This window comes from Odontesthes bonariensis, chromosome 24, assembly GCF_027942865.1.
Source record: "Odontesthes bonariensis isolate fOdoBon6 chromosome 24, fOdoBon6.hap1, whole genome shotgun sequence".
In the NCBI taxonomy this organism is placed as follows: Eukaryota; Metazoa; Chordata; class Actinopteri; order Atheriniformes; family Atherinopsidae; genus Odontesthes; species Odontesthes bonariensis.
In genome coordinates this window covers 11,309,685-11,324,818 of record NC_134529.1, presented here as the reverse complement: position 1 = coordinate 11,324,818, position 15,134 = coordinate 11,309,685, and the positions used below count along the sequence as shown (strand labels likewise).

The window sequence follows — 15,134 nt, the reverse complement described above, 5'->3', positions numbered from 1 at the left end:
CTGAATGCTGCATCAATTTAAGGGATAATTATGTGCGTAATGAGCTCACCATCATGCGTCCGCGCCCCCGACACTGAGCTCGCTGCTCGAACCAGCCCCCTATATCCACCTCCACACGCTTCTCCCCTCCACCCCTGTATCTCATCCTTCTCCATCTGAGCACTGGGTAGCTAATTAAAAAACTACATGCACCTCGGTGCTTTCATCTGATTCTCAACATGGAAATTAATCCTCATATAAACGTGTGTTGACGGACACCAGGCTATTGCGTGAGCTCTTGGCCCATTGCGCGTTGCCAGCAGCCATGTAAACTGTGTTGCACTTGTCTTTAAAGAAAGAAAAGAGGGGGGAAAAGCCCCAAAATAACTTTAGAACGAAACGGGTTCAGTAGACGAGATTGTAAATCTGACGAGGGGCTAAGTATAGATTCAGACCATTTGCTTCCAGGTACAAAACATTATGCAAATTCACCCTCAACATTTCCATTTCAAATTTAGATAAAGAACTAGAATGAACCGAAATGATGTGAACACATTGTTCTAAATGGGGATTTTTTTTTTTTTTTGCTTTAGAAGTTTCATTATGTTTAAGTGCAAGCAAACCTATAAATACAGAGAAAACTAAAGATGCTCTGAACGCGGAGGAAGAAAATCCACCAGAGAGCAGGTAGATTACACAGTGCACCCTTCTCGAAAGCAGGGGGTCCATATTTTGGTTCAATGTGAGCATTTATTTATAATTAGGAATACCCGAGGTGTGGTGAGCATTGAAATGATGGTGAGAAGCCAAAAGCAAAACATGTTTATTGGACAACAGCGGAGGCAGCGAGAGAGTAACATCAAATGAAGAGCAGCGAATCCCTTTTGTCTATTTTCTGTTAGATTTGTCCTTTTCTTTTCGAAAACTTTATTCCTATCTGAACGGCTGAATCCCGTTTTGCCTCTTTGTGGAATCGAAATGAATGTTTTTGTCAGGATAACGTATTCCAGGAATTATTCAGTATTGTTGTTGTTGTTTGACAAGGACACCAGAAAAATCCCACTCACTTTTCCACTCTGACATTTTGGAAATATTTCAGGCAAGAAAATTTCCATTTTTCCAGATATTTTATGTGTAACCACAGTAAATGTTAACTGCTTCGTTCAAATATCGAAATAAACACATGGCATATTCATTTTGTGATTCCCTGGTCTTTTCTATGTTGTAGTTTTCACTGGAGGTCGTTCAAGCTTTTATTTAAGCCTTTCTCAGTTTTCCCCAGTTATAATATTTCATGCGTATTTATTTATTTCATATTAAACTATCATATCCAGGCAAATGACAAAAAAAAAAAACAAGAGCACATTTAAGCTCACTTCGTGCACGGCAAAGTGCCGCGCATACCTTGCAGGAAGAAAATTGACACCCACGGTGAGTGTCCAATCACGTAATGACTTCAAATTCTTCCGTCCAGTCAGAGAAAAGTAGACGCACAGGGTGGGCGGGTCTTAAGCTGCTTGGAGAGGAACGTTGAGTTGAGATAGAGGAGAGGCGGTTTGTTGGGCACGAATGCCACTCGTTGCGCGTCCTTGTAATTTGGAGACGTGTATGCAGCGCACGGCCCGTTCGCCTTTCCAGGTTGAAATCCAGGAGGAGCTGAGAGCAATTTTAACTGGGACGACTGCTGAACCCGGTTCAGGACAGGTGAAATTCCCAGCAGGCTGCGTTTAAGGCCACGGCATCGATTCAGACAGTCAGCGTTCACGCTCGGGTAGGAATACTGCAAACATAAATGTCTAAATAATTATCCAGGCTATATTTATGGAGGCGTATCTTTAGATATGTCTATTTATTTTGTTGAAGCGTGAGGAAAATTGGACCAGCGATGTGAAAGCACGTCACAGTTGTTCCTCTCATTGCAGTTGGACACGCTTCGGGAATTGTGTCGGGTCAACTGTCAGTTCCTCGGCGCTACAGCGACAACAAAACTTGTTTTTATCAGTGAAACGACAGAAAATACGGCTTGATAGGTTATTTTCTCGCACTTGGGATTTAAAGTGTGCGAGGATAATGTTTGGATGAGTGGTTAAAAGGGCTGAAGTCGTATAATGTGAACCGTTTCTAAATTGTGTCGTTCTTGTTTCATAAAATCATTACATTTGCCATGCGTCCATCGAAGGTTTTGACAGACACCGTGAAGGGCCAATTGTTGAATTAAACAACATCTTGCATGCAGGGAATTTTCTGTGGCCTTACTTTGTGTTGTGCATGTGTTGTTGCCGTTCTGCTGTTTTGGTTGAGCTACTTGTCATAATGTTAACTATCGTTAAGAACCGAACTGCCTGCATCGTTATTTATTTCAAATTATTACTGCAAAAGGTGGTTTCAAAAGCGACTGAATCTCCATTTTTTAACTATTTTAATTTGTGTTCTGACTTAGCCTATGTATAGAATAGTTTTTTACTTGCAGGCCTTCACCAGTCGTAGATTAAAATCGCACTGATAGGGTGCAACATTATGTTCCGTCTTGAAAATGTTCAACCCAGAGAGCCCCCACAAAAAAAAAAATATATGTTTCTCTCCTTTCTGTGTTTTTGCAGGTCATGGATGAGGGTTAGCGGATGAACCAAGAAGGATTATCCACGACCGGCTGAACTGTCACTGTCTCAGGAGTTCCAGGGATATTCACACATTTTGGATTGAGCCTTTCACATCAAAAGTCCAGCTTTTTTAGTTGATTTAAAAACCGCAATGAAAACGAGACAACGCCGGGAGGAATCAGTCAAACTGCTGCTTTAAATGACCACCATTTCCGACGAGTGAGGACAACGTGAAAAGGTGCCGAAATGAAGGAGAAATCCAAAACGGCCGCAAGGACTAGACGAGAAAAGGAGAACAGCGAATTTTACGAACTGGCCAAAATGCTTCCTTTACCGTCGGCCATCACATCTCAGCTTGACAAAGCATCCATAATAAGGCTGACAACAAGTTACCTGAAGATGAGAATTGTTTTTCCTCAGGGTGAGCGATCAGCCCACGAATTATACACACACCTCTTTTCAACACTGCGCAGTCGTTTTTATTTTTTTCTCTTGTTTTATTTTTTTTGCCCTGAAATTTTTTTTCAGCTCACGATCAATGTACAAAATAATCAAAACCGTATCTGCTGAAATAATTCTAAGATGTCACGAAAAACCTGCGTGAAAATGGCCACATCGTTGCGCATGAAAATACACAACAGACGTGCTTAAATCTAAGATAAAAGTGATAAAGGCTGAGAGGAAAAAAGGTTATCTATTATTGTGTTAAACCAGAACTACGTGGACTGACGTTATTATATTGTATTATAACAAAGTATGTACGACCATACCACTATAAAATGAACAGCCTACTTATATTATATGTTATAATACAACAAATCCTTATAAAAATTAACAGCAGCGATTAAACCAGACAGCAAAAAGTAAAGCAGAGGCTGATTATTATTCCAAGTGCACTGATACTTTCATTAGGTTTATGCTATATAAAGAAGCATCAGGGAGATTCTAGCTTAGTGATTCCTAATTGATCTATGGGGAGTCTTTACAAATGGAAAGTTGTTTTTAATTCAGCGTGTCCAAATGAGGCGATCATCTTTCATACGGGTCTCTGCAGGTTTTCTTCAATTTCGTGACTGAGAACACCAATCACCAATTAGAAGAAGGCCCTGAAAGGCGCCTCGTCACCTGACGCCTTGTAAGACGGAGGCACGTGCACATAAAGCAGCCTCTTGTCCGTAGGAAAAAAAAAAATCTGAAAAGCATCTGCCATAAAAATTTGATAATGCACTCACGTTTTCCTTGCTTCCAGATGGGCTTATTCATATTTTGGTGCCGCAATACGTGAGAGGGACGAAACGGAAAACCTGTTTCGAATGTTGTAAAAGGCTAATAGAAGAAAAAAGATAAAAGAACGTCACTTTATTTATTTTTTTCTCTTTTTTTTCTATTCGTATTTATGTTGTGCATTCGGCTTTTAATAGAACTGGTGTGGTGGAGTCATGTTAGTCCTCCTGTCCCACCTACAGCGGGGACCTATTTTTATTTACAGCAGGGGAGGCGCACACCTCATTTACTGATGATACCCGAGCTCCATGAGATTTCTGATGGAACTGTATGAATTTTAATGACCAGCATCGGCTACTTGCTTTGCTCCACTGAAATCCAACGCTGGGGATTATATTTAATAAAAAATATCTCAAAGTGGACATATTTATTAAGATTTGGGTTAAATAAGAGTCATACAAATAATTTGAAATAAAGACTTTTATGACATCTCTCAGACTGGAAAATATGTGAGACGGGATGCGATAAATACTCAGAATGAATGGGAAGGAATGAATGCTTTAACTCTAAATTGGTCATTTAAACATGAGCTTCTCCCCCTGCGGACACGAGTGTGCGCGTGTGTGTTTGTGGTGTGTGTTCTGCCTTTTCAGGAAAAAAAAATATTAATGACAATAAAGATAGCAACAACAATGTAAACAGTAACGAATAACGGTAGTGTTGAATAAAAGATCGATGTTTTCTGATTAGTTATAAAGTAAGGCAGCGGGCAAACAGTTTCATGTCACTGTTTGCAGGTCTTGGTGAGGCTTGGGGTCATGCGAGTCGAACAAGATCTTTGGACAATATTGGACGGGAGCTGGGATCTCATTTATTGCAGGTATCACCATTGTTCTAATTGTTACAGTCACTCATCTGCGGCCGTGTCGCCGGGAGAATAATCGGCGGCGTCTTGTTTATTTGCAGACGCTGGATGGATTCATCTTTGTTGTCGCTCCAGATGGGAAGATAATGTACATTTCAGAGACAGCATCGGTCCATTTAGGACTGTCTCAGGTCCGTTTGTACAGAATGCACAAAAATATACATTTTTTCTTTCACCTGTTGTTTTCTACACGTAGCCTATGTATCGGTGTATAATTTTGAACAGCACGCATGGTACGTGGCGCCTTTGCGCAGATATAACACTCATTGACTCCCCGTTGATTACCTGAGTTATTCTCAACAGGTAGAGTTGACTGGGAACAGTATTTATGAGTATGTCCATCCTGCCGACCACGATGAGATGACAGCTGTGCTGACGCCACATCAGCCCTATCATTTCGTACAAGGTACAGCAGAATTTCCCCTTCAAAGCACCATATGCACCGTGTTCACAGCCTGCATAATGCTTAAGCAAATGCAGCCAATGTGCCTTAAATATAGTCAGCGCTCATTTATTCCTGATTTTGAATCAGAGACAGTAATTATTATCATTAATGTCACCCTCATCATTTTTTTTTCAAATAAGCCTGTCTGAAATGGTGACCTATTTTCCAAATGGAGTTAGAGAGCGACAGCAAGTCGCTTGTGCCCCTCCTCCAATTAAACACACTGACAGTGTTTGTCTTTTCTTGCAGAATATGAAATGGAACGCTCTTTCTTTTTGCGGATGAAATGTGTGCTGGCAAAAAGAAACGCAGGACTCACCAGTGGAGGATACAAGGTAGGAAGGTTTGCTTGTAATAAACTGGCAGACCAAATTTAATAAATTTAATAAAAGATGATTTAGTGTCTTTTATCAACAAATAAAATGATTAACATTAAGTAAGAAATTACTTAATTGAATAAGAATATTATTTTATTGATGTTTGAATAAATCATTCACACACTGTTTTTCTTTATTTCTGTCTAGGAAAGCGTATTTTACTATTCTAATAATGTACTATAAATACATTACTTTCTACTTTTGCAATATTCCATATTTTTGGTCAGTATCATTTGCAAGAAACAGAAGGCCATGTGCATGTAAGATTTAAATAATGTCATATCATGAGCTACATATAAAGGGACATTTTTGAACATTTTTAAAATTGATTTGAAGCTTTTTTCTTGTTGTTGTGGATCTGCAGGTGATTCACTGCAGTGGCTACCTGAAGATCCGTCAGTACAGTCTGGACATGTCACCTTTTGAGGGCTGCTACCAGAATGTGGGGTTGGTGGCTGTGGGTCACTCTCTGCCGCCCAGTGCTGTGACTGAGATCAAACTGCACAGTAACATGTTTATGTTCAGAGCCAGTCTGGACATGAAGCTCATTTTCCTGGACTCCAGGTACAAAGCAGGACTGCTCTTTTGAGTTGCTTGGTTAAATGCTCTTAATTGTCTGTGTATGTAGGGCAAAGTATGGGCATTTTTCATGAAGAAGGTGAAACAAGCTATCTGACTTGCTGCTGTTTGTAAGATGAATATGAACCCCTGCACATTTTTAACACCTTGATATCTTTACAGGGTTGCTGAGCTGACAGGTTACGAGCCCCAGGACCTCATAGAGAAAACGCTGTACCATCATGTCCACAGCTGTGACATCTTCCACCTCCGCTGTGCTCACCACCTCTGTAAGTTTGCCTGTCTCGCAGTCTAACCTTCACTTGTCAGACACTAACTGCTGAGGCAACCTGCTGCAGCCACCATGTGTTAACAATTACACATCTCACACTCAAACACACACTCTGAACATGCATGTCATTAAATATGTATATCTCTGAGGTTTCTTTTATCTCCTTCAGTGCTGGTAAAAGGCCAAGTCACCACTAAGTATTACCGCTTCCTGGCCAAACACGGCGGCTGGGTCTGGGTACAGAGTTACGCCACCATTGTCCACAACAGCCGATCTTCAAGACCTCACTGTATCGTCAGTGTCAACTATGTCCTCACGTGAGTCTTTGTTAAGATTTCAATTTTAAAAACCAGAGCCATTTTACGATGAAAGTGATTCATGTTTAAGAGGCGTGTGTTTATTGATAATTTATGCACAGCTGCAAAGTCATTCTAATGCAATTTGGGCCCATATAGGTCCAAAAGAAATTCTAATATTCTTTCTCATATTATTTGCTGGGAGAACGGCTCTGAATGTTTAACTAGATCATGCGGAATTGTATCATACACTCTTATGATCCTTTCTTGAAGCTTGCTCTGTAATAAGGTGTCTCTTGGAGAAATCCAAAATCCTTGTCCTTATCCCTCTGTAGACTTTCTGTACAAATTCACCAAATACTGTGGCTGCAGGGTTCAGGCAGTTGAGTGTTATGAGAGCACAAAGCACACTAAGGCCCTTTGAGACAGCAAGACAAACATCAGGGTTCAACCCCATCACAAAACCTCTACTGTCGCCATCGATCCGCAGTCTAAGGAAAGAAAAATCGATCAAACGGTGAACTAGGAATCAATAGCTATCTCATAGCTGTAGCACATGTTGGATTTTCCTCATTAGGTGTGGTTGATCCACATGTGTGTGTGTGTGTGTGTATGTGCATGGGATGTCGAGTCTACGTGAGTCTGTGTGTGCATGCATGCATATGGCTGCACTCTAAGTATCGATTTCCTCAATGCAGTAAGGAGAAAACAAAGTAACTACATTAAAATGACAGTGAATTTCCAAGCACATAATAAGGTCTAACACGGAGGTATCCGAGAGCTCACACGCAGCAAAAGTGCAACGAAACAACTGCATTGAAAAAATAAACAGCAATTCAATCACCTTGCCATGGCAGCTAACTCAACAAGAATCCATTAATAGATCATGTTTGGAGGTTGGCTGGTAGCGTATTTCAGACATGAGGTGCTCTGACATTGACCCTGAAGTGGAATTCGGCTAACACAGCTGAGTTTGCACAAAGGCCCAACATCATTGGCTCTGACATAAGTTAGCCAGGGCTCAGATAGGATGCAGAACCAGCCACTGTAACAGCAAGAGCAAAAACACACAATGCACTGGCTGTCCAAACAGAGCCTTTCCCCTAAGGTGTTGTACATAAAGAATGGGTCATATTTAGTGTCATATTAAACAGGCTGGGTGTACAGGGTCAAAAACAGGCCACAAGGTGTAAAATGCCAACTAGCTGTTATTACATACTATTGCAGCGATAAGTTAAGAATAGGCTCATGTTTGCTGAACACTTAACACAGGAGCCTTTTTCACTCCCTAGACAGCAACACTTAGATTGAGTTCAGCTGCAGAATAACATTGGGTTATATGATACACATAAACCAATAAAACAAAGTCTACAATAAGCAAAAATACATTTTCATGAGATGCTTAAAGAGAAAATTTACAGCACCGATATTGTAGCTGCATGTCTCTGTAAGTATATGTTTCATTGCATTGCTTTATAGCAGCACTGAGATAATGGTTGTGTGGCTGAAAAGAATGATTAACTCTCCTCGGGGTGTCTGCTATTCCTCTCTCGGAAGCTAAGGGCTTAATCTCTTAAATTTATCTCAGCTGTTGTTTTCAATGGTTATTGTCCTCACATGACTCATATCATAACTAATGAGTCTGGAAAATAAGTCGGGCTAGCTATCTATATTCAATATTAGCCAGGACGTCTGGGTCAGAGTAATTATTGATTACGTCATTCAGTCCAAAGCAACCACCAGGGCTGTATAAGAAAAACAGGACACGCTCAGATTTTTTGGGGGGAACGTGGGCCTAAAAGGCCCATTTCAAAAGAACTGAATAACACTGACTCTGTGAAGCTGTTTGTTTACCCGTGACAGCCAGTGCCTCTGATCGTTTTAACTGAAGTGAAACTGAAGAATGTAAGAATTTTTAAACAGATCTGAGTCCACTGCGACACAAGCTGCTCATTATGGTTGTACTGCTAACACTGCTAATTGGCTTTGGTTTGTATACCTAACAAAAAAAAAGGGAGGGGGTAATAACTGACCTACCAAAAGGAAAAATGATAATGAAAGTAGGAGTCAAACTGAGTTTCTGCCACCCTGCTTGCCCCGTAATAATAAAAAGAAAGATAAATAAAACAGCTATGTAATCAAGACAAAGACAATTAAAAACAATTGTTGATTCCTGAAAATGTAATATGGTAACGTATCTCCTACACAAAAAAACAATGCTAAAAAGCTATGTTTATGTTTAGTCAACACTAAAAAGAAAGTAATTCTGAGGCTAATTGAAATTACACTTGTTTTCTATTTTTGCTAGGAACACAGTGGCTTGCAAAAAAATTGGCAAAAGTGCTTCTTTTTTTTCTCTTTGTCCTTCAGACCTCAAATTAATCCTCTCTGTTCCTGTTAACTGCTGTTTATTTATCTTAACACTACAAACTGAAGACACTGTTGCCTGGAAGCACTTTGTTACCTTGTAGCCTTTTCTTGCTTTGTTGGCATCAATTACTTTAATTTCAGCGCTCAGTAGCTGAGAAGACTCTATGGTACTGTTGAGAGGTTTGATAGTTCAAAGCGCCTAAAAAGCTTTTAAATTTACATCACCCACTCTTTTTTTTAACAAGTTATAACCCTAACAAGCGAAATAAGATCTGAGATGAAGTCATCAGAAATTTAGAAATTTATTGAGCTCACAAAATATTTTCCCCAAAAAGATGTAGAAAGAAACAAAAGAAAATAATAAAATGCCACAAATTTTGCTTACAAGACCTTTTCATCTTTGTCATCATGGTCTTTTTTTGTGGAGATACAAAAAAATAATCTTAGAGCTTGTCTATACAAAATTTGATGGTAATTTGTTAATATTTCAGCTTGGTTGTCAGTAGTGGGAAATCCAACTAACCAGCATTGCCATACCAATGGCAACCTAGGAATGCTTAAAGTAAAACTTTTCCCTTGATCTCTGACATGTTTATTGTATGTGTCAAAAGGGACACTGAGTATAAGGGAATGCAGCTGTCTTTGGACCAAATGAGCCCCACCAAGCCAGCCTTTCCCTATGCTGACAGTCACAGTGAAGACAGGAAGAGCACCAAGTCACGTCTCACCCAGTCAAAGGCCAAAGCCAGAGTGTCACCCTACCCACAGGTAAAAGACCTTTATGGAGTTGTGTTATGACAGGAGATTTTTTATTTTCAAATTTAATTCTTTGAACAAAATTCAGAGCACACATAGCTGTGATTGTCGTATCTTTCCAGCAATTTTCAGCTTTCAATCCAGAGCGTTCAGAATCTGACCAAGACAGCCAGTGGGGTGGGAGCCCACTGACAGACTCTACCTCTCCTCAGCTGTTGGATTCCAGTGAGGCTGCAGAAGCATCTTGTGCCTACAGACTGTATCCAGACTCAGGCTCCTTGTGCTACAGCCTGGGGTTATCAGAAGACGATCTTGCACATGCCCAAACGCATCCTCACACCACCACCTGTGACCGGGTCCGATGCCAGAGTGGCCGATACTTCCTGGCAGCCCCACAGTCGGGAAGAGAGATGTGGTGGGACAGCACACGCTCTGTGCTGTCACTTCCAAAATTCTCGATGGAGAACAGCGAGGGCTACGAAATCACATCCTACAATGGCGCCATTCACGGTGAGGTGTTAGGGTTGAGACCACAACCATCTGTCTCTGAAAATAACTCTGGCCTTGCTTCTTCTGGTAGCTGTTTTCCAAATGTTATTATGGGACATGCTAAGTTGTTTACGCCGTCTCTTGCCAGTGTGTCGATTGCTACCATCTGTTCAAAAATTGCCCGCAATTGAAAGCCAAGTTATTTCACATTTCACATCCTCAAACAGGGAAACAACCCCCCCCTGTGTGTCAACCAAGACTTCAGACAATGATTCCATTTGCATGGAAAACAGAATCTTACACATTAACCACATGTGCATCATTTAACTGGCTTGAATTCATTTATTTAATTTCTCTTCATAGGACGCGGCCACTGGGATGATGACAGTGTAGTGAGTTCACCTGATGGGGGCGGATCCACCAGTGATTCAGGAGAGCGATACCATGGTGACCAATTCCAAGCAAGCCCCCGAGAGCCCAGCAAGATGGAGACGCTTATCCGTGCCACACAGCAAATGATTAAAGAAGAAGAGAACCGTCTACAGCAACACAAGGCACTCCTGGACGTCTCAGGCCTCACCAAAACTCACAGTCCATGCTTCACCTCCTCTTTGCCCCATCACTCTCAACTCACCATGCCCAGCGTGGTGTGCCGTGGCCCTGGGGCCCCCAACATCGACCTCCCCTCTGAACGCCTCCATCACCGGGATAGCGTCAAAGTGCTGGGTCCACATGATAATGACGAAAACACAACCAGTCCTGGGTCCTTGTCCCGTCTCAGCAGCCCCAGCTCTGATGGGATCCCCAGGTCGGGCCTCCCCCTCACCAAAGACTACTTGCAGACTGATCTGTCCCCTCACCCGACACAATCCCAGGGGAGTCCTCTGCTTTATCCAGCCCAGGAGAGGCAGCCACTGGACAGGCAAGCAGCTTATGCCTTGGCTGGATACTCCCTGGAGCACCTGTATGACCCCGAAAACTTGCGGAGTTACTCTGGCCTGGCATGTGGAGGAGTGCAGTATGATGTGACATCTCACATGAGAATGCAGGCTGAGCAGATTCAGGGACACAAGGCCACTTCAGTCATCATAACCAACGGTAGCTGACAAAATCTGGTGCACACAGGTCCTGTTGACTAAAAGTTGGTGACGATGTATGCATGAGCATCAGTGACCAAGTGCATGATGCAAAAGGCAAGGCAGTGACAAAAGGATACAAGAAACTTGTGTTGGACAGATGTTTCCTTGGTTGTTTATTCAGCACTTCTTGTATATGTCAGGTCTTTGTATTGTACCAACTCCTTTTCTTTATCATCAGAGGACAATATTCAGCAGCTGGCATTTGATATGTCACCTGATGCTGGGAAGAGGTTTGTCCCAATACACAGGCAACATCCCCTTTTTTAATGGTGTTGAGCTGAATTGCCCTCCAACCAAAGGCTGGTTAAACATCAAGCAAGAAGTGTTTCTGTCCCGCTCCTCTCACGCACCATTGGCTGTGTGAGTTAATCTATCCTGGACGTGATTTCCGAGGGCAGTGGGAAAATGTGTTGTTCCATTGACCCTTTACTTGGAAAGTCTGTTGCACAAAGCCTAATGTTTGAGATGCAAAGTGCAACATCAGAAAGACAGAAAGACCAGTGTTTCACTAATATAAGATGTCAATGTTTCCTAGTATTTATTTGTGAGTTGGCTGTTTTCTGTATGTGTTATTTCTTCTGTCAGAGTAGAATATTTTACTGGTGGCATTAAATTAGTTTTGGTGTTTGGATCACACCATTATGACAATATTAGATTAAAAAAATAAATAAAGTGGAAAAAAACAGAATGAAAAATTGCCTCTGATATGTAAAAGTGTCAAATATACAGGTTGGCTTGAAGCTTAAATGCCCTCATTATGAGTGCAGAGATGTTACCAAACAAATTCTCATTTGCCCTCTACATTTAGGCACATATGCAACAAGTCAAAGTTAATGTCCGAGGTTTCTTTTTTTTTTTTTTTTTACATATCAGAGTTTATTTTTTCCTGTTTTTAGCTTCCCCTAACCTGACTTTTTAGCATATGGTAGTATATACCATAAAATCCTTAAATTCTCCCCCACATACAATCGTTCTCACAGCATGGCAGCCTAAAGGGTAAAAATGATTGATAGTAACATGTCTAAATAAGTTGAATGTCTTTAGTTTACTGTTTAATTTATGATGTAAATATCATCACATGGTGAACTTTTGAAAAAGAAATTAGAAGATTATTTATTGATTGGTTATTTTGGTTTCCTAAATCTGAATACAACTAACTTTTGTTTGTGTTGATTTGTTGTCACTGTCAAAGCTGCTTTAAATGAATAGACATACACACACTGCTACTGCCTCAGAAAACTGATATTTGGATATCCTGTATATAGAAATATAGATGTATAGTATCCTTTAAGTTTAATGCCTGTTTATTTTTTGTGTTTCATCTTTACTTTCTTCTTGAATTATTTTGTAAAATGTAGTCGGAAAAAACAAGACTAAAAGCTAAAAAGATCAAGTCTGTCGCTGAGCTGCCTTTTCTCTTGATTCCCGATTATGATACCAAACCAGTAACGTTAAAACGTAAGCTTTTTTGGAATATTTCCAACTTTAGTGATTTGCCATCTACACAAAGCAAAGCATGGCAAATTTCTTTAAATAGTACGATTGAACAGCAAGGTGATTCAAAGCGCTTCACATAGAACATAAAAGCATTCAAAACTATATTTACTGTTTGTAGAAATTGTGAGAGAGGTATAGTGCAATGAAAGTTATTAATTGAAGTCCTTTAATCCAATTAAATCAGTTAATTAAATGCAGTGGTAAATAGGAAAATCTTAAGGTTTGATTTAAAAGAAGACAAGTTGACACAGATCGGCATTAATCTGGGAGTTTGTTTTACATATATGGTGCAAAAAAACTAAAAGCAGTTTCTCTGTGTTTACTTCGAACTCTGGGGACACATAGCAAACCTGTTCCTCATGAACTAAGATGACAACCTAGCTAGTGGATAAGTATGATATATGTATGGCTAAACAGTTCATGTTGATCACCATCGGATAACACATGACCCAGTGCAAAAGTGTCATTGACGTGTTTTTAATAGTTTTTGGGCCGCAGTGGAGCTCTGTCTCACAAAGAAAGAAGTTGTATCAGCCTTGGGATGCACAAACAATTAATTGTTTTTCTCTTTTTTCATGAGATCACTGAGAGTGAAAGAAAATGATAGAATATCAAAAGATTTCAACATGAGAATTAAAAGATAATTACTGCAGCCACGTTGTTCAAAAATCCTGAAAAAAATCCTGAGTTTTCTGTGTGCCTGCATCAACACGTTCCTTTTCTTTGAGGCAGTTGAACTTGCACATTTAGCCACTCTGACCTGTGCTCGGAGGCAGTTTCCCTGCGGTGTACTTTAATGTATGCAAGTAATTCACATGTAGCTGGAGAGCTTGCCTGCCTGTCTGTCTGAGCTGAGACGGACCTGGACACAGACTTGGCCAGGAAGCAGAACTCCCATCAGTCACCCCTGACGTGATTTTGTGATGGTCTGCCAGATATTCTGCTGCTGTCATTCCGGGAGGCAAAACTACTATAACTCTCAGTTGCTGACATCACCGAGGTTTATGAACAGCGTGTGTGTGAATGAGTGTGAGTAAATGTGTTTTATCGCAAAGATACTTGAATAATCAGAGACCCTTTTTTCCCTCCAAACACGAGGGCTTTTGCCTGATGTGCCCTGAAGGCTTTCACATGTAGAGTCGGTTACAAATTAGGCCAAACACTGGGCTTTTTGCCCAGACTTTGCACTCCAGCGTACACCTCCCCAACTATGTCTTTCCTCCTCACCAAAAATCCTCTTTGCCTCAGTCGAAAAAAAGAAACAGTAGAATATAGGGTCTAAGAGGTAGCAGAAAGTTGTAGAGCCAGTAGAAGCGAGATTAACAGTTTTCTCACAAGATTTAAGAAAAACTGAATATACGGACAGCAAGCAGCCGTGTTGGGTAAGGAAAGTATTACCACTCCTGACTTTGGAACCATATTCGTGTAAAAGCGTCTCCTAGAGGCAGTATTAAAAATGATTGTAGTTACTAAGATCATATATGAATTATATAAGCATACATTATCACACTATTATTGATAAGATTGTGTGTAAGTAACAATTTGATGTTATAGATGGCCTTAAAGAACACTGAGCTATTAATCTAAAATAAATCATTATAATAAGTTTTTAAAACTTTTGACAGACAAATTACCTCTCTGATAAGAACTTAAGAGCTTTTAGGTGTTGTAACAGATAGATTAACTAATTATTTATAAGGGATTTATTGCTGATCTACAATTTTTTTAACAAGCCCCTTTGGAAACACTACTGTGAAAATGTTGAATCATGCTAAGAACTAAGGTAAATATAGTTAAGATTTCACTTTGAAAAGTGAAGATATACACTTTATTTTCAGTAGAAATTGAAATATTACTTCATTCAAGCCTTTTCTTACTTTGCAACCCGCAAAAAACAAGGTGCGATGGAAAATTTACCACATGAAAAGAAGATTTTTTTCCTTTCATTTTTGCATTTTTTAATAGTGATCTGAGGCGTTATTGCAGATGATACGACTAATCAGTCATGAATAAAAATAAAGGACATTACAACAACAGATGTGCTGTTTTAATCACATTTTTACTCTAAGGGACACTTCTTAATGAGACAATTTACAGCATTTAGAGTTAATTTAACTATATATAATAGCTATATAAAAAGCACGAGTGAGCATTGCTCACACCATGAGATATTAGCAGTTACAGGAG

General features: G+C 40.2%; 1 protein-coding gene across 1 annotated transcript; it reads left to right on the top strand.

Annotated features, from left to right (window-relative positions):
• The first annotated feature begins 1,710 nt into the window (after positions 1 to 1,710).
• Positions 1,711 to 12,051, top strand: LOC142375109 (single-minded homolog 1-like). The gene is made up of 12 exons (XM_075459033.1): positions 1,711 to 1,750; positions 2,580 to 3,000; positions 4,601 to 4,683; positions 4,770 to 4,859; positions 5,032 to 5,134; positions 5,423 to 5,508; positions 5,915 to 6,114; positions 6,292 to 6,398; positions 6,570 to 6,717; positions 9,678 to 9,834; positions 9,945 to 10,332; positions 10,675 to 12,051. Exons 2-12 carry the CDS (start codon positions 2,826 to 2,828, stop codon positions 11,415 to 11,417), a joined length of 2,280 nt encoding a protein of 759 aa, XP_075315148.1. The 5' UTR covers positions 1,711 to 1,750; positions 2,580 to 2,825; the 3' UTR covers positions 11,418 to 12,051.
• The last annotated feature ends 3,083 nt before the right edge of the window (positions 12,052 to 15,134 follow it).